This window comes from Hirundo rustica, chromosome 2 (assembly GCF_015227805.2).
Source record: "Hirundo rustica isolate bHirRus1 chromosome 2, bHirRus1.pri.v3, whole genome shotgun sequence".
NCBI classification, from domain to species: domain Eukaryota; kingdom Metazoa; phylum Chordata; class Aves; order Passeriformes; family Hirundinidae; genus Hirundo; species Hirundo rustica.
In genome coordinates, this window is record NC_053451.1 from 26,968,985 (window position 1) to 26,988,571 (window position 19,587).

The 19,587-nt window shown below is 43.2% G+C and overlaps 1 protein-coding gene and 1 long non-coding RNA gene across 8 annotated transcripts in view; both read right to left on the reverse strand.

Moving 5' to 3' along the window:
* Positions 1-2,468: 2,468 nt before the first annotated feature.
* LOC131378483 (uncharacterized) lies at positions 2,469-4,692 on the reverse strand. Of its 2 annotated transcripts, none has more exons than XR_009207531.1 (4): positions 4,618-4,692; positions 4,073-4,126; positions 3,174-3,308; positions 2,469-2,590 (listed from the first exon to the last, which is right to left on the reverse strand). It is a non-coding gene; the product is annotated as an uncharacterized LOC131378483 (long non-coding RNA). The 2 variants fall into 2 exon arrangements; XR_009207530.1 differs by lacking the exon at positions 4,618-4,692 and adding an exon at positions 4,378-4,477.
* Positions 4,693-6,481: 1,789 nt separating this feature from the next.
* The window catches only part of POLQ (DNA polymerase theta), a 53,696-nt gene continuing 40,590 nt past the window's right edge, over positions 6,482-19,587 (reverse strand). For all 6 annotated transcript variants that reach the window (XM_058419275.1, XM_058419274.1, XM_040055178.2 and 3 more), the window contains 9 exons: positions 19,300-19,474; positions 18,679-18,814; positions 16,123-16,241; positions 15,354-15,538; positions 14,898-15,009; positions 13,208-13,332; positions 11,596-11,749; positions 9,763-9,878; positions 6,482-6,940 (listed from right to left, as the gene is read on the reverse strand). In XM_058419275.1, the coding sequence (XP_058275258.1) occupies positions 6,827-6,940; positions 9,763-9,878; positions 11,596-11,749; positions 13,208-13,332; positions 14,898-15,009; positions 15,354-15,538; positions 16,123-16,241; positions 18,679-18,814; positions 19,300-19,474 (1,236 nt within the window). In that variant the 3' untranslated portion in view covers positions 6,482-6,826. The remainder of the gene's footprint in view (positions 6,941-9,762; positions 9,879-11,595; positions 11,750-13,207; positions 13,333-14,897; positions 15,010-15,353; positions 15,539-16,122; positions 16,242-18,678; positions 18,815-19,299; positions 19,475-19,587) is intronic.

Below are 19,587 nucleotides of genomic sequence, written 5' to 3' on the forward strand. Positions count from 1 at the left end.
TAATCACTTGGTTGCCTTATTTCCCAGTAGCAGGAATAGAAAACCAGCTTTGGAAAGCATTTCTTCGAGTTAGGAAAGGCAGGATGGGAAACCAGAGTCCCATCAAACACTGCTCACAGAGGCTGCTTAGCAGCTTGCAGAGCAGCTTAAGTGCTCAGCTGAAATTATGAGAGGGGACCTGGAAAGAAACCCCCCCCCAAAAACCTGTCAGAGAGAGATTAGAGCCGGGAACACAGTGGGCCAGGGAGGAGCATGGAAAACCATTGTCAACATGCGTATGGAACACAGATACAAGGTGACACTGTGGGTGAGTGGCAATTTGTACTCTGCTCACGCTGCTAGAATAATTTGCTTCTGCTTCAACGTGGCTTGTTTGGTTTTTGCAGTGAATGCTGCAAAAAACTCTGCAACTTACAGCCACAGAGGAGAACAGTAAGCTGGATTTATTGCCTGTCCTGCTGGAATGCTCCACCCTATCCTATAAGACTCACTGCCACACAGGTGAACTCTTAGGTTAGAAATTTTTTGAAGATTGGCTTGGAAATAAGGCACTGAAGGCTTGCTTTCATTTGTCAGGACATAGCTACAAATTAGAAAAAAGACAGTGAGGAAAAACTAGAAAAACCACCTTTAATTTTTTTCTATTAAAGAAGTGCAACATTTTCAGTCCCTTCAAGGAATCCTGATGTACACTGATGGAGACAGGCACCATCCCACTCCCACCTAGACCTTAACTTCACCGTATCATCAGCGTGTTCCGCTGATCTCTCTCAAAGATGTTTTTCCATCTCCTTCCTTTACCTACAGTAAAATACAGCCCAGGAAGTTGTACCATCCACAGGCTGGCCCACTACACAAGTTAAAGGGTTGGAAGAGATTTGAGGTGTTAAGTTTCAAATTCCCATTGTAGCAGAACAGAATTCCACGATTTACAGGATTTTTACATTTTGCTGTAGGCAAAAATCAAAATGATAGCCCTGACAGGTCTAGGTCAACTGGGAATGAGACTCCACAGGTTCCTCTGGCACAGGAGAGAAACTGCTCTGTGTTGTCAGAACTGTAGGAACTTGTGGGGAAAAAAGGTCAAAGCCTGAGCAATGCCTGGGTTTCTGCTGAGAGCCAAGGAATTGGAGCTGCCCATGAGCCAGGAAGATTTCTCTGCGTGTTATGTGTGTAAGGATATGCCAAAGTTGCCACTCTGATGCCAGTAGGAACTGGGCTGGGGAATTCCTTCCAGGAGCTGGGTCACAGCAGTAACCACTTGTGCCTGTGAGGGAGCACTGCCCTAACCAGGCATCGAAAATGAGACGTCAAGGAGACCATTAGAGCAATTTGATCTTCAGTTTAAACCTGCATTCCCCAGGCCTGTGCTCTGGCCTGTAATCCAAACCCACTGGTCTCTGGGCAGCAAAACCATTTGGGGCAGCACTCAAAGTATCCAGCAGCCAGCTTATTTTCCATTCTGCCCTGGTGTGTGGCAGTCAGAAGCAGTCCCACAGGTGATTGGAATCGTGAGATCTTTGAAGAAAATTTAAGAGCAACTTCTATCTGCCAATCCCTGCAGCTCGCCCAGAGAGAAAAGTGTCCTCAACAAGTCTTTTACACATGGCCCAACTGACTCTGGCTGCCAACAGGCTCTAGTTTAGCACCAGGATGGAAAAAACAAACAAACAAACAAACAAAAAAAAACCTGCCAGTAGATTATTTCCATTTGCATTTTTATGCAACAGAGAAATGAGAATTTAGCAGCCCTCAAACTTAAAATTTTTAATACTAGACTTTCAAGCAATTTTTCTCTAGTACTCCCCATCAGGTCACAGCTTTCCACTCTTACATATTTTACATATTTCCAGACAGGTATCAATTACTATTTCGGTTAAGTTCACCACTTGTGACTATAATTATCAATTTTCTTGTAGTCTGTAGAGATCGAAAAAAGTTGTATATGTTTGTATATAGAACATTCTATATATATAATATATATGTAATGTATATGTTGTATAAGTTTGTTAGTGCACACTGTTAAATGCTTTCTATCAAGATTTACCATGTATGTGGAAAAAACCCATCACTTAAAAAGTTCAATGAGGGAGGAAAAACTCTTGCCTGGGTGATTTATTGTGCAATGAGGGGGAGTGTGGGATTTTTGCAAGGCGTTGCCCTGAACGCTGCTCAAGGCTGTCAGTGACAGGCATGAAGCTGCAGCATTCCCAGCAAGGAGCACAGCATCTGACTCTGAGAAAGACTGTAGGACTGCCACTGGCTGGAGGAAAACCAAGGACTTTGGCTGTCGCTGGATGTTGAAATCTTTCTGTGCTTTCACCTTTCCCACTCAGACAGCAGCACCTCAAGCAAAATCCCGAGCTTAGATGTATCTTCAGCCTTGCAATCCTCAGCTACACCAGGCCAGATTGGCTGGAAACATTAGTTCAGTTTAAAATGCTGTTTGTTCATTTAGATACTTTGTTCTCTCACGTTCTTCTCTCCAGGAGCTCTGTCAAAAATGAGATCCAAAACCAGATACACAGAACTTCCAACAGCACACACACCTTTGGGTTGGACCAGATGTTTGTAATCTTAATGTCTAGTGCTGTAGATAGACAGAGAAAATGCATTAAATTAGATTATTTATAAGTCTGCAGAGTGGGCAAGTCTTCAATGAAGTACAAGCTACTTTATTTATTAATAAAAAAATTAAATCCATTCCTAGAGCTTTAACTTCAGTTGCAAATCTTGAATTAAAAGACATGACAATTGAAATTTTGAGAATCAGATTTTGTTTTCTATAATTACCTGGGGGGGGAGAGGGGCTTTAAGTTTTTTTTACAGTTCTGCAGTTCAACTCTATCTACATCAGTCATTCCCCACAGTACCAGGATCGTTACAAAAACGTGTAACAAAAATACTCGTATTTACTACATGTATTGTATAAAATTATCACATAAACCCTTCTCTAAAACAGTTCATACTCCTTTTCCAGAATCCCTTTCACACCACAGTGTGTGCATAATGCAGGTGGGCATAGAAAGCTTTTTTTTTTTTAACTGGAAACCTCTTCAGAGCTGCATCCAACCTCAGGCATCCTCCATACATAAACTGTGTAAGCCCCAGGTTTTGGTTAATTATGCCCCTCAAATAGCCTGAGCCCTGCCCCATCCCCTTATGCCCCTTACCTGTAGCTCAAAGGTGAATTCAAGCACAGCATATTTCAGTCCTGAACGTTTCTTTTGCCTTGGAAGGATCTGCTAAGAGCACACTCTCTCTCCCATGAAGGAACTTCGTGCGGACATCCGTAGTCAACTCCTCCTCTTAGGTGTATAAGCAATAGTCACGTAAATGAGTGTTTCCATTCATGTGTTTTGTTTTGTGATTAAATCAACAAATCAAACGTTGTACTTTTTTAAATAGCAACAAATATTCAGATACAATGTCAAGGAAATGTGGGCTGAGTGTGTGTGTGGTTTGTTAACGAGTCATTACCTGTCTCTAAGAACGAAGGCTGGCCTGGGGTGAACCACACACTCCTGTGCTAACCGTGTCCTGTTTCCACAGGTATCCTAAATCAATGTCACAAAGCTAAGGCATCTTAAAGTGAGGCTGTTTTGAGCCCCCATTAACAACCAAAAAAAAACAAACAAAAAACAGAGGGAAAGGAAATAAAGAAAATAATTGATACTAGCGGATGTAATCTCTTTTTTTTCCAACTTCTATTCCTAGAGTCTTTATAGTATTTCAAAGGTGCGTGGTTTTATGTAAAGGTTTGTGCAGCAACCACCAAAGCTGTGAGTTCCCGCTACCAAGGCTGGGCAAGTTCTGCCCCGTACCAGAAGCCAGCTGAATGTAAATTTGTCATTTTGAGCAGCAAGCAGATGGGAACCAACCAGAGCAGGGCCGCTCGGCAGCCCCAGGGGCCAGGCTATCCCCGTGAGGAGCTGCGTCCCACAGGTTCCCATCTTGTGAAAACAAGGCACTCTCAGTGACCACAGCAGTTCGCCAGGACTGCATCCCAACTGGATTTCTTTTAGCAGGCAGACACATCCCTGTTGATGCAGAAAAAAAAGAGAACTCTTACCCCTTCTGCAGCATTCATCTGTCCTTGTGCCGGGCTGTGCCAGCTGACATAAGGCTGTGAAGAGAGAAACACACAAACAAGCTCAGGAACAAACATCCTGTCCTGACTGCACCGAGACTGAGACTGACCTGCACTCTGGTTATCAGGTCCTGAATTAATAAAATGCCCTCAGCCAATCAGAGGTGGGGGGAAAGGAGCCCACAGGCAAAACCAGGTAAGCAATGTGAGCAGTCAGGTTCCTTCTTGCCACTTTCAGAAAACAACACAAACCCTTTTCTGCAGTTCTGGGTTGTGCCTCTGCTTACCTGGCTTGGCCCTCTCCTGCTTCCACTGCTCAGTCTCGCTAGGAGTTAACGTCTAATCGGAATTGAGGAATGCAAATAGCAGCAATCAGAAAACAGCTCAGAGCCAGTCCTAGCAACACGACCCAAAAGCCACAGTGGCTACCTCTTATCTTCTCATTTGCTCCAAATTACTGCTTAATTAAAATGAACCCATCGAGTTTGTTAGTCAAAATAAGTTTGGGTACATGTTAATCCCCTTACTGATTAGCATCACCCCCTTCTGAGAGCTTGCTGAGAAATACGTGTGAGATCCATCCTCTGGAAATTCTGAAGGCGGTGTGTGGGAGGGGAATATTGTAATGTGCCAAAGAACAAGCAGCCCAAATGACAGCAGCCCCAGTGAGGCCTGGAATAGGGCACAGGTGTGTCACTGCAGGACACCCAGGACAGGAAATCATTAGGCCACGTGAATTGATGACGAGTCCAAGCCAGCATCTTCACAGGCAGAGCACACAAATGCTCAGGCACCAGGGTGCCGAGGCTCGGATCTGTTAGGAGCAAAAGCTTTAATACAGTAGGAAAAAAGATGCTGTGGATAAAGAGCTCGGCCATCAGGTGACAGATATCGTAGAAAGCCCTGGCATAGAGCAGGCAGGAAGAAAACAAAAATACCTCCATGTAAGGTGCAATACAGAACAGGAAGGAAGGCCAAGACGGTGCTGAGAGGGGCAGTCAAGGCAGCCTCATCTGGGGCCCCGGCTCAGTACCACGTGTCTGTTTTGCTGCACAAGAGGCAGGTGGAGGATCAGAGTCCATGCTGCAGCCTTTTGTAAGGAGGCCCCATTAACATCCTTGAGCACTCCCTATGTTCTCCAGCCCTCAGTGCCAGCTCCTTCTGATGTCAGGATAATGGCCCTGCCAAAAGCACCGCATCTGAAATTAACAGTCTCGAGCCCCCTCTCGGGCTGCTGAAAGCCAAGTGTGCATCCTCTCAGATCAGGCTGAAAAAGCAACTTCAAAAGTACACTGCTTAAAAGGGACCCAGCAGAAATTCAAAAATGAAAGGATAATTAGGGGCTTGAAAACTTCTCACAGGAGGCAAGAATGGAAAGATGAAGATTGATTACATTAGGGAGGAACTGCAGGAAAAAGACATGATACAATAATTAGAGGCATAAGGAAGATGACGGGAGGCACTCGTCCTCCCTTTCTTGTATGATACAAGAGCTAGACCAAGAAATGACAGAATTCAAGGTCAGGCATTGTGTGAAGTTAACAAAAGCAGCTGAACTTGTGTAACCATCACAACCGCCTGGAAGGGAAATGAAAACGTGATGTGAGATTTAGCCAGACCAGAAGGCATTAGTGGGGAGAGTAATGCCAAATAATGGCAGATTAATTCCCTGCAAGCTCCTTCCTTGCCCCTTCTTTTGAAGGATCTGATCCCAGCTCAGCTTGACAAGCCCAAACTCCCAGGAAAACTTTCTGCCTGATCATAGGGTCAGAGCAAAAGACACCGAGGCAAAGAGCAGGGGAAATCTGAGCAGGTTTTAGTGGGGCTGCCAGGAGGCAGGTGTGAGGCTTCCTTAGGAGAATGGTCTCTGAAGGAAGAGCCACAGGTCACCACCACAGTGTCACGACTCCTCTCAAACACACCAGACCTCAAACACCAGCAAGGCTGCCATGGCAGCCAGCCAGACTGAGATGGTTTCCTTCTTCACAAAAATATGCATTGCCATGAAGTTTTTAACCAATTCATCGAGCTTCATTCTCTAAAATGTTTCTGCTGGTGATTTTGTGTTTAGTCTAAGAGACTCCAAACAATATCCCTCTCGAGGCCAGTTTGCAAGGTAGCAGTAGGAAAAAATACAGAGGTCAGTCACCAAAATGCTTTCTTAAAAGTGAGAGGCCAACCAAGAACAGATTCCACCCATTGTGAGCGCTGCTCAGCTGCTCAGTGAGAAATCCAGCCAACTGTAAAGCCACTTCAGCACCTGAGTGTCATCGGCAGAATCCAGTACAAGATAATCCCGCAGAGGCCTGCAAAATTCTACATCAAGTGCAACCACAATGACTTTTTTTGCCTTAGACAATTATACACAGGCACTGCCAAATTATGTTTGCACCTTGTTTTAATAACGTAATCCAGCTTATTTCATTCATAATAAATTCATTAGGTTTTGGGGAGTTGTACAAGATCAAGCACACTTTGACAGAATTCATTTAAATATCCTTCTTTTAAAAATTAATAGTTTCACAGTTCTGTAAACACGTTTCAGTGCTCTGACTGAGCTCTGGAGGGTTTGGCTTGGTGAGTTCATACCAGCTTCCACCAGGTGTTTGAGTTTGGTACCCTGCCAGTAAAACAGAGCACGGGAGGATCACACCGCCAGCAGGTGATCACAGGCTCGTCCTGCCCGGTCCATGGTGCCTGCTGCCTCCCCATGCACAGGAAAGTGGCACAGCGTTGTCACAGCTCCAGGTCCTGCAGGTCTCCCCAGCTGGGGCCAATTTTCACTTTAACATTCAGTTTCACGGAGAGTTTGATGGCGTTTTCCATCTCGTGCTTCACGATCCGAGCAACCTGGGAGAAAACATCAGCCATCAGACATGCACACAGCTTCAGTGCTCTGGGTTTCTGTCCATGGCTGGGGCTGACAGACACCTGGAATCCTATCCTGCCTTTATTTGCACTGACTTACCACCAATGGGAATGCAGCCAAATCCTGATTAGTGTTCATGAATGGAGAAACTGCATAAAGCCAGTGAGATTTTATGCAGCACAGAGCTGTGACTGGTTCTGCAGTGTTTAAGACTACTCAAAAAAGGGGCCAAGATTAACTTTCTATTAAACACTTGAGAGTCCTGAAGAGTCTCATCTTTCACTCAGCTGCATAACTCTTGTTTCATGGAGTCTGCTCTGAAAACTTCAATGTACTGACAGCAAGACACAAAACAAATTTGCCAGAAGAAAAAAGCAGTGGCTCCTCCGTGTTGTGCCAGCTTGAAAAGCACTCTGTGAAACACAAATCATAAACCTCTGGGAAAGCAGCTCATATTCCACGTGGGTGCTACAAATACTGCCCAGGTTCCCCCTCTCCTCACTGTTTAGTTAAGGCAACTCCTGCCCTCTAGTAAACAGATGAGGTTACTGTTCTCTGCTCCCCAGTGGTATTCCCAAGAAAACACTCATTTCAATACACAGTTAAGAGACCAGAAATTATTTCTTTCTGCAACTGTTTGGATTATAAGAGACTGTTGGTTTTTTTTTTCTCCTGACTGTAAAAACCTGTCCTGGACAAAGGTATTCCCTTTCCTCCCCCAAGACCCATGCAGAATCCAGCCTGTCCTGGATTGCTTATTTGAATGAATCCTTCAATCCACGCCCATCCCGTGAACCTTTCCACAGCAGAGTGAAAAATTATGATGATTCCTCAGCTCTGCTAGAAGCCTCCCTGGCAGCAGAGGAACTGTTCAAGCTGTCTGACCCTTCCATGTATTTTCATGATTTCCTCACAGGGAGCCACCACAGAAATTCCTCCATAGTTTCTGCTGGGGGATGGAGGAGGGGATTTGAGGAGATCAGAGCACAAGATTTTCCAACAGCATGAAGACCTAGGGGAAGATCTGTGTTCCAAACCCCTATGCCCCTACATACTGCATTTCAAAATGATCTTGATAACCTAGAAAAATGCTTTGAAATTGGATGTAATTCAGCACAGAGTGCAGCATAGAGAAAGAAGCAGGGTAGAGAATTAGGACAGAAATAATCTACTGTTCAAAAATAGGATGAAAAATTACTGCCTGGGAAGGAAAAAAATGGGGTTATCAGAGATTAAAAACTGAACAGGGCCTAAGCAAGGCACACTTCTGTGAGAAAACAAGGAAATGAAATTCTGGAACATAGAAAATGTTGCTTGCATGACACACAAATCAATTTTCCACTCTATTCAAACCACTCCAGCCTTGATCAAATTTGGGGCCCAGCAGATCAAAAGAAACATGAACCATACAGAAGGGGATTCTCTGAGAATGGTCACAAGTCCAGCACAAGGCATCAGCAAAGAAGATATGATCAGAGCTGCTGCACCTAGAGCCAGTGACAGCAGCTGTGCTGCAGGGGGGACAGGAAAACCTGCTGGTTTAAGCAACTGCCCAGAAAAATCTGTGGAGAAATACATCTGAAGGAAGTTAGAAAAACAGGTAATGACTGCTCTGGAAGTTAAGGTAGTTGGCAAAATAAATAGAACACAATAAATAGTAAGCAAATTCATTCACTTGTCTCCAGTTCTCCTGGGAACAGCATGATAAACTGGAGTCAGTATCTAAAGATGATAAAGCCTATACTCAGGGGATTTCAGTCTTCTACAGTAACAATATTAGGAGCCTTCTCATCTCAAAAACAGCCTGCCTAGATTGAAGCAGCAGATGTCTGAACAAAGCTGGCAAAATGAGAAAAACCTCTAGCTGAGATTCAAGACAGAAATATCAAACCTTTTGTATTTATTTACACGAACGTATCTATATTATTAATACATATACTCACTTGTATTCTTCATATTTTTAGTATGTATTTATTAATATATACATGCATGCTCAGGCCAGTCAGCACTGCTGAGAGCTCTGTCAGACTAGGAGTTACTGCTTGCCATCATGACCTTTTGTCATTAGTGACGTGCTTGTGCAGAAGTGGAGGAAAGGCATCCCAAGATATGGAAGCAGGGCATGGAAGCCTCCCTGTGTTTGTGCTCAGGGATTGGGAAACACTGAGCAGCCAGCAGCCAGCTCAAACACTGCCCCTGAGAGCTGGCACACAGACTGCTCTGTGCCTTCAGGGAGGAAGAGCACTCACACAGACACGCACAGACAGTAAAGGCACTTAAAAACCACAGAGCACATTCCTTGCACCTACCCCGCTGCCAACCAGCACCACAGTGCTCCTGCCAGGAAGACAAGCAGGTAGGGAATGAGGAAAGGAGTGCCAAAAGGATCAAACCCTCTTTTCCTGCGCAGAGCACAAACCACAGCTAATACATGTTCTGAGTTAGGCACCAGAGCATAAGCAGGGAGGCAAAAATACCTCCAGATGAGGAAACACTTCCCCCTACACCCGTCAACAATGCTAAGCCACTTCACTCATCAAACCTCACAGAGAAGTAACTGCTGTTACAAGCAACGAGGCACACGCTGAAAATGGACTTCAGCCATGGGGATGACATTAATACAAAAATCAAGAGATCAAGCATGCAAACACGTTTTTTTCATCCAGCTGAATTTTGTTTTCATAGACCTTTCAGCACCCAGGGAGGGGGGATCCAGGGAAGAGAAGGTGAGCCCCTGGAAGGAAGGCTTATTTGAAATGCAGTAAATGCAGGTAGAGCTGAAAGAGGAACTGCAGGGCTGTACCTGGATGACATCATCCTCTGCAACCTCATAGAGGAGCTCATCGTGCAGCTGGAGGATAAAGAAGCCTCCTCTGATGGGATGTAACATCCCTGCGTTTCTCCTCCTCGACAGCCGTCCTACACAGGGGAAGAGCAGAGTTTGTTAGGCACCATCATACAAAAGTGTGTTTCTTGTATCAAAAACCTTTGCACATTCCTAATGCTGAGAAAAAGAACGTGAGGACCTTGAAAATTAAAAAGCCCATGCCTACAGACCAACCCACAAATCGTGGCTATTCTATAAATATTTGTACAGCTACCGAGGGAAAAAATGTTAATGGAAAGTATTTTAGATATACACAGTTCAGCCTTACAATATAAAGATATGAATCAGAACAGAAGCAAGAGACAGTTGTTTCCTGAGCCATCTGTTTTGAAAGTAAATTTTAAACAAAGTCTTGCAAAGTTTAATCAGAAGCTTGTTTACAGCATCCTCTCTGGCAATGAATTAGGATTCTGCTTCTCTTCCAGAAACATTTTAATGGCTAGTTTAAGAAAGCAGTCGGCCTCCTGCAAAGTGCAGTTTCTGAAACTGTAGCTCCTGAGCAGAACTGAGGAAGGAAAAAAAGAGCAGTTATTGAACAAACAAATAAGCAGCTAACAAAACCAAGATCCTGGTGGGCCTTCCTTGACAAAAAAATTAAAACAAACCCTTCCATGTAAAAAGCTGTCGGTGTTTTAAAATAAACAAACACAACCTCAGACACAGAGACTCAAAAGTTATTTATTTCTCAGGTTAGCTAACAGGAGGACTTCAGTTCGCAGAAAGGGTTTCAAGCCATCATCGGTTCCTCACACAAGCCTCACGCTGAGGCAGCAATGTTGAAGCAGCCACGTGATGCAGGATGCTCCTCTGATGGCACAGGCATTTCTGACTTGCTGTAAAAGATTTCATTCCAGTTCTTGAAACACTCGGTATCAGAGCAGGGGAAAACTGTCACAAATGCATCTACTCACCCCCCTGCAATCACACTGGCCAAAGGTCAGAAGCTTCCGCTCCTAGGAGAGGTAGGAAGTTCTGCCAGATACTCATAGCTGACCTCTGGATCTGGTCTCTCCAAAATAAACTCCCTGACACATTTTCAGAGGTTTGGCAAGTCATTATTTCATTTCCAAATCAGACTCTTCGTATTAAGACAGCCTCATGTTTCAATTAAAGCATAAGAACTATCAAAGAAATATAGCTCTCCGTTTCTTAAGTAGTCTTTCTAAAATACAACTGATGAACAAAACATCATCTACATAAACTAAAAAAAGTCTTTGTGGCATTTCTCTGGGAATGAAACTTACGCTGATAAACACTTCATATAATACTCTTGTGAAATCTCTGTACATCAAATTCCAGCCAACAAATTCAGGACTTAATTCTAACCAAAAAATGTATTTTTAGAACTAGAAGTCATCCCACTCAATTTTTTCACTGCCTCTGAAGCCAGAGTGTCTGCTCAGTTCCTCCTTCCCACTTGTGAACAATTCTGTGGCGGCATCACAGACCGCATCACACACGAACTCTCACTGCCAGCCCTTGCAAGATGTGCTCCGAGGTAACCGGAGCCTCTGCTCTGGTCACATTTGCTTCAGTTTGTTGTGCAGACATTCTTCCTCCTTCCTGATGACATTTTTGCCCCTTAAACACAGACTTACCACTGTCAGGAAATAAAACTTCTCCCACCTCTAGGCCCAAAGGCACTAACTTTTTTTCAGGTCTGGGGGTTTTGTTTTGTTTTGTTTTTTTAAATTAACATTAGTAACACTGAAAATCTTGCTCCAGTGTGCAAAGAGGAGGCAACCATACCAGTCTTATCTCTTGGGAAGGAGCTCTCCAGGTGTCCATGGGACTTGATGCCAGAGGAGAAGGCTTCCAGGCGTCTCTGAATGTTCACAGTGGCTGTTTTGACGATGTCTGCAGCAGATCCCTGAACAGTTGTATTCACAGCCTGGCGCTCCGCCTGAACACAGAGAGTCGTTCTCAAAACTCACCCCCAATAAATCAAATCCAACATGTCACATGCACTTAATTAAAAATAATAAATACATGGCCCGACATACATGGAGTAAAACTTCCAAACAAAGAGTTTGTTCTAGCTGCCTGAAAGAAAGACACCTTACAGACTAGCTTCAGACACAAAATTTCTACAGGCACCTGAGAAAATCCCACAAATTTAAAATTAATTAATATCAAGGGTAATAACCTGCGAGAGTCACAATCCACAAGAAGGAGAAGCATGTAACCATGGCAAGAGTTTCAAGGGGAGTGGAAAAATCTCAGTTAATCTAAGCATCACAAGACACTTCTGCCTATCTTCAAAGCCACGAGGGATGGACAGCTGAAGGCAAGAAACTGGACTTCATGGACTGACAATCTGATCTGCCACACTAAATCCTGACTGCCAGAGCATTACACAGCTGTGCAAAAACACACCAGACCACTGTTTTTTCCAACACAATCAGCTTCTCTACTAATCCCCTCCTCAGAGAGGAAAACAATATTCAAAGTCTCCTCTTTCTTTGTTCAGAGCTGAAACATGTGCAAAGAATTATGAGGATATTGAAACAAAAGTGAAGATAATCCATTAACTGGTCTTTAATGTGATTTTAAAGACCAAATCAAACTTGAACAAGAGATGTATCTACAAAGCTTCCTGCTGTAGATTGTCCATTATTTTCAAAAGTTTTTGAAAGCCTCCTTGTTTCCCTGCCAACTGTTTGGAGTACAAATTCCCCCAGTTCCTCTTCTACTCTAGTCTTTAATTCCACACAACTTCATCCAGTTTCCTACCAAGAAGTATAATGCTCCTTCCCCACAGAAACACCTCCCTAGGGAGTCAACTTACTCTTACTGAAGTAGAGTCTATGGCAGAACTGTCCAAAATGACTTTGAAAAAAAAAATTATTCAAAGGTGTATACTAAGTAGATATTTATCTAAAAAGTTAAAGCAATTTTCCTCTCAGGGAAAATAAGAAAAGGAACAAATACCCAAAAATATAGGTCTTAAATGCCCTTTCTTCCTCAAGTGCTGACAGCATGTATCATGCAAAGACTGCTAAGTGGGAGCAACTCAGCCTGAAGAGTTAAAGTGTACTCCTCTGTGGAAGCTTTTTAAAATCATGTCCATTGATTTCAATAAATTACTCACTCCAGCTCCAACGTGGGAGTTCTGAAGGGAGGTTAGCACAGTGACGACAGCTGTACACCCAGTCACAGAAGACTTACGTCAAACAGACGACGACAGAAGCTCTGTTATTCAGAGAATGACTGAGGGAACAGTGAGCTAAGCAAGAAGTGGCAGGTCATGGCTAAGACGGCTCACAAACCTTGTAAAACTGCAGACACGGCTACACAGGGAAATCTGGCATTTTAAAAATAATACAAAGAAAAAATTAAAAAGGCACAGCACTCAACATACATGAGCTTTACAGTAGGGATTCGGATCTTTGATAGCTGGCAGGTATCGCCGTCTCCCCAGGATGGTCTTCACAAACCCATCCCTTCTGCAGCTCTGCACTGTCTCCCTCAAGAATTTCTGAACCCCTGTGAAAGGAGAGAGAAAGTTTTCTGTAACGCAGCTGATGTTCTGTACTGACTTCTCAGCGGGGTCACGGGAAGCAGTCTGGGGCAGCCAAGCAGCACAGAGGAAACCCTTTCAATTTCCCAGACCCCATCAGTGGACAAAAGGCACACGATCACTCATTCAGCTCTGCTGCAAAACCTATTTGAGGTGGAAGAGACTTTTGAGGTGGAAGAGAGTGCACGGTGTCAGGATACCTGGCTGTGCAGAAGGAAGTGGGAAGTCCATCCTGCACAGCGCCCAGGCACAGCGGGTCATACGTGTATTATCCATAATGGAGAGGTCAGAACCAGCGCTGGAAAGACAGGTAGTAGGGAGGGAGTAAATTGAAAGCAGAAGCCAGCCCTTCATGCCTCAGGCTGCCTGACTTCAGGCTGTGTCCCTTCAGATTCTAGGATGAAAGAAAAATCACCCACCTGCACTTTGCAAGGGAAGGAGCAAATCCACCAAGAGTGTTAAAAAGAAACTTAGGTCAAAGAAAGGTGAGGTAGGGAAGAGTGAACTTGCACTGCAAGTTCAGGTTAACAACTGTACTAAAGTGGGAAAAGTTAACTTCAGACAGTTTCTTTCCATGTTTACAAAATATAAAATGTAAAAGGTGCTACTCAAAATCAAGACTGACAGTGTAAGTCAATTCATTAGGTGTGTCATTTAGCAGCCAGCCTGGCAACACATAGCAAGTGAAAATCCACGAGAAGCGAAGTTACAATATAAGGTACACTGCAGTTTGTATGCACACACACACGTGCCAAGAGAGAGGAGGCAGGAAATCGTTCCTAATGGTCATGGAGAGACTACTCACAAATTAATGGAGACTAAACAGAATTTTAACAGAAAGCCATTTCTCTGCATCTGTCTCCTAAAGAAACAAACCCCAAAGCTTCAGAACATAATTTTCCAGCTCATTTTCAAGCCCTGTGATTAGAGCTAGCTGCCTCTTGTCCCATTTGCCCTCCATTCCTTTTTTGATTGCAGCTCTGTTCTCTCTACAGCTTTCCTAAAAAATAACATGCTTCTTAAAAACAAAACCATGTCTTTTTACAAAACATGGGAGAGCTACTCTGAGCAGCTGGATAAAAATTCAAGGATAATATGTATAACAGTTTAAAGCTCCATGAAAGCAGAAGAGAAAAGCAGAAGAAAGAAATAGTTCTATTTAAAAATTATAAGAAGCATGGTCTAAAGTTGTCGTATCACTTGAAGCTGTGTGTTTTAGTAAGGGAAAGCATGTTTCTCATTCAGCAACTTAAGAGATTCAAAATGACTCCTCAGGGTTTATTAATTAATTTAAAAAAATTGTAACAAGTAAAGAACAAAATCCTAAAGGTGACTAAAACCAGAAATTAGAGTAAAACATTGCAGAGTATCAAACTGCTGCATTCATGCACTGGACAATTTCAAAATGAAAAGAGTTTTCAAGAAATATGAGTAGTGGGTTGAGACAAATTTAGGATTTGAAGAGACGTGGAGAGAAAGGATTAAAAACAACCACCACCACCTCCCAGCTCCCAAACAGCCATATCCATACCTGAGTATCTTGATTTGAAGGATTCAATATAACTGGCAGCTTCGTTTTCATCAATTCCCATCTGCTCGCCTAAAGATTTTGCTCCTATTCCATAGATGATTCCATAGCAAATCTGCCAGAGGAAAGGGTAAAGAATCACAACCATTTGGTCAGCCATGCAGAGAAAGCAGAGCCAAAACTAAATGTGATTCACTGGAAGACAAAGGTATGGGAATAAGGGCAAAGTATTCAGGAAGAGAGGACCCCCTCTGAGTCCAAGCCATTCATGCTGCTTTTCTCCACCCTCATCCCCCAAAACCCCAACAGCTCCAGTTGCAACGTACTGAGATTGGGAGGATGGACGAAGCAACTACTGAACAACCATGGCTGAACTCAAACAGAAAACATATTACAATGTGTTGAACACTGCACCTTCCTGCCCAGAAAACTGCTATTGAAGTTTTTTCCTAAAATTACCTGCTTAGCTTCTTGCCTGGTCCTGTCTCCAACATCTTTGGGATCAATCATTTTCCACTCTGCTGCGATGCTCTTAAAGACGTCGGTACCACCATTCAAGGCTTGAATGAGGCGACAGTCGCAAGACAAATGAGCAAGGATCCTCAGTTCCAGCTGAGAGTAATCAGCAGCCAAGATTAAGCCACCTGAAGTCAAGAAGTTAGCAAAAAGCTTTATTTCATAAATTACTCCAATATTCCATCCAGCTTGCCAACAAGAAGGATTGAACCCATCCTTTATCTTCTGCTCGTAGAGTTTTTCACAGCAATTTCTATCAAGACAAATTCTTGCCTGTTGCCCCAATGCTCAGCCCTGCCTGCTTCACATCTGGTCACATTTAGAATCCATCAAAACCATATAAACAAGTATCTGTCCAAGTGTCTAAGACAGAGCAGGCAATGTGAGAACTGGCATTTGGATAGAAAGAACACTAGGCAGAGTGCAAGTTGGGTATTAAGAACTGCCTTAGCTACCTCTTTAAAAAAACAGGTATCCTTAAAGAGGAAAGTGTGAACACACAAATGATATTTGAATACTTTGCCCAACTGAAACTCTCTCTTTTACAGTCGTGTGAATAATTTTGAAGGCATGCTAACTACTGACTGCGCTAGTTTTCCAGGTAGGTTGCTCAGACACACATATACTGTTATCAATTCTTAAACCTTCATTATATCTAGGATTTTTTGCTAACCATATACTTAACAATTCCAGAGCAGGACCTGGGGATTACCTGGGAAAGGAACAAAAGCATGCCTCATGCTAACAGAAAATGGTATTCCTCTTTCTTCTAATCTTTTTGCAGCTTGAACCTTTAGCCCATTCGGCAAAATACTGGAACGCTTTCTGCATCTGTGGAGAAAAAGAATGACGGCTCTTCACCAATTTCTAAACTACTAAGAGATGTGTAATCATTTTTACCACACTGAATCAGTGAAAACTAGTGAGACACTGGCCTCTCTTCCATTTTTCTGGACAATCCATACCCAAATTTGACCACGCAGGAACTGGACAGAGACCTCATAAACACCTGAAATGGATTTATTGATTCCAAAAAGACTTAGGGATAAATCTTCCTAGTACATTCAGGATTCAGTTCAGAAATTGGATAATTCTGCTCTAAAACAGGTAAGATGAATGGCCGCAGACCTGTGATGAGCTTACTCCAGAAATGCAACAGAGTCACAGGAATCCTAAAAGTTCAACATTCCACCTTGAGTGCCAGGTCTCTCAACATCATTCTCCTCTGGAGAATGCATGCACCAGCCCAGAGGCAGAAAAATTCCTCCCCTCAACATCACCCTCATTACTGCACACGCACATACATGCACAAGTAAGCCTGTAAAAACAGAGCAGAAGTTGCAGAAGAAGCACTCGTAACACACTGCACATTTCCTCCCTAAAGACTGAGGGGAAATTTGCCCCAAAGCTGCTCAATTTTCTTTTCTGAGAGGCCAGAAGTTTACAGTGTCATCCACGTGCTCTGCATCCCTTCAGGGCTCGCAGAGGTCTCCTGTCCCACCAAGGCATTTGTAGCTGCAGATGGAATTGTATCCATGAGCACATCCACTGAACAACCACAGCTCTGACACCATTCACATCACACCCTCCCATCAGTACCAGTCTACCAGACAGTCCAATGGGCTCTTTCTTCACTGGAAAGCAGAAAGCCTTTATAAGTCTGTGATGTCTGGATCAGGGATCTGAGCAAATTCTTTATCAAAATGAAAAGGTATCTCTGAGATCAAGACTAGTTTCAGCAGAGCAGAGAAAAAACATCATGCTCTCCCTCGTGCACTTCCTTTTCTTCTTAAATATTGGCTTTTCAGGAACAGTAGGGATCAATGAGATGAAAGCACAAAAATCACAGAAATAAATTTTCAAAAGAAATAAAGGTGAGGAACAATTGCACGTCTGGCTACTGCAGAACATCACACTGTTCAGCATAGGTTCTCAGTTTAGTTAAATGTGTAAGGGCTTTATACCATGACCTAATTTAGCTACACTCCTTTGGTCAGAAGCTTCTTACAGCTGGAGGAAAGAGTAGCAATAGTAGTTAGTAAGATAATAGACAGTTTGGACCAAAGTCTGGAAGGCTGATCAGACTTGGCAGGCTGGCAATTTCCTTCGTGCCAGCAGTCATTTCTGTGCCTTTAGGATTGCCCATCTTCCTAACACAGTGGCTGCTTAACTAAGGAATGTGGCAAAGTGTAGGAAAAGTCAGCCTGTGGAACAGACCTCTCAATGTCTGGCAGGCATTCCAGTCCTTTGATGGGCTCTTTTCTACAGGGAAGGCTCCCAAGAAACCAGCACACTTCCCAGCCATCCTGAAAAGCTGCTGCAAGCCTGAGCACTGCCACACCTTTATCTCAGAACGACATTCCTGCCTCCATGGCTAAGCCTGGTTCTTCTGAGGAGAAGTGGACAAGATCCTTCTACTCCTGAGTTCTCTTCTCATTACTTTCCCAAGGCACAAAGATGTTAAACGCACAGTAGAAGAACCAAAAACCTTCTCAAATTTCTCACATCTGGCTGTGGGGAAAAAAAGCTTAGACAAGTCACTCAGGTGACACAACTGGGACAAGAACCTGAATGGAAAGAGAAACTGAGAAGGCAGAGAAGCACCACCAAGTAAGGAAGCCTCAAAGCTCACAAGGTAGATGCTAAAAGATTGACCTTGGTGTTTCACTAGACTTCCACACAGCTGCTTAGGCATTGGCATGTAATGCTGTCAAAGTAGAATTGTAGAATCCTGGAAAACAGGGTATTTGGTTAAGAGGAACCAAATTTAGAAATCTTCCTCTGCTACCTGGTAGTTTCTGCAGGTCACTATCACAAATTAAATTATTAACAAAGAATGAAAAATATGTTGACCCCTGTTCCCTTACAACGAGAGCTGCACAGCATAAAACAAATTCAGTTTCTTCTGCTTCTTCCACAACATTCTATCCTTTTTCAGAGTAGTTCTTAGCAAGTCAAACCAGATCCTAACAAGTTATTTTCCCACTCAGGCTTTCCATCCAACAGCTGGGAATGTAACGCTAATCTCACTGAAGTGTTTCATAAAGAACGTCAAAATGAAAGCAAATAGCTACATGAAACCACATGCTGTTAGTATTATTATGTCTTTCATGTATCACTGATTTTTAGGTATTTATTCCCCTGTAAGAGAAACACTGAATAACAAGTCACACTGACACGACAGCAGCCAGTGATGAAGTGAAAAAAGAGAAATTTGACAACCTGACCACATTAAGATTAGACAAAAGCTCTGTCAAAATCCTCCTACCTGCCCCCCAAAGCAGCATGAGAATTAACATTTCCATGGGCTTGGGAGGGTGGGCTTTCTTCAACCACAGTTGGCATTTCAATCTCAAAATCTCTTGGCACATTCTGGATATTTGGCTCTGTGAAGGTTACTCGACCTGAAAGGGAGACAAGGCAGAACTAAGGAAGGATCCAAAAAGAAATCTCTCTAACTCAATGCAGCTGCACTCCAAAATACACTACACCTCCAAAATACAATGGCCAGGAAGGTGAGAAAACACAACTCCTAAAAAATTTTTCAAAAGGAAATGTATTTTGTGTTTAATGGGCTTGTGATGGTTCCCCGTTTCTGAATCACTAATATGAAATTCCCAAATCCAGAACCTGCTCTGGAGTCAGAGGTTTACATGGTAATTTGTGCAAGAAATTAATAATACTGCTCAGTGAACACAAAAGCTATTTTAAACACATCTGGTTTTTTGAGGCAGATACATGTCAAATAGATATACCAGTGTCTTTGTTTGCTTGAAGCAGAGCACAGGCTTGATTTCCTATCTTTTCCTCTTAGAAAAGCTGCATGCATACAAACATACAAAAAGACAAAAAGCAGTAAGAACTGAGGCGTTTGCACACATTTGTTCACCTGTAGCTGTGTGAGTCTGTGAAATTGGATGTATCCTTTCCATTCCCAGTGCAGAATTCAGTCGCTTCTCCCTCTGTAGTGGAAACACCACTTTAGTAATGGCGTTGTTGATCCTCCTCCATTCCAATATCAGCCCTGGCAAGGGGTGAAGTGTCTTTAATTTCTCCAAAACATCCTTGTGGGAAGAAAAGGGCACAACTAATCAACGGCCTTTAAAACTTTATAAATAAAGTTTTTGCAGCTCTGCAGGAAAAAGTGACTCCTTCACCCACAGTGAGCTTCCACTGT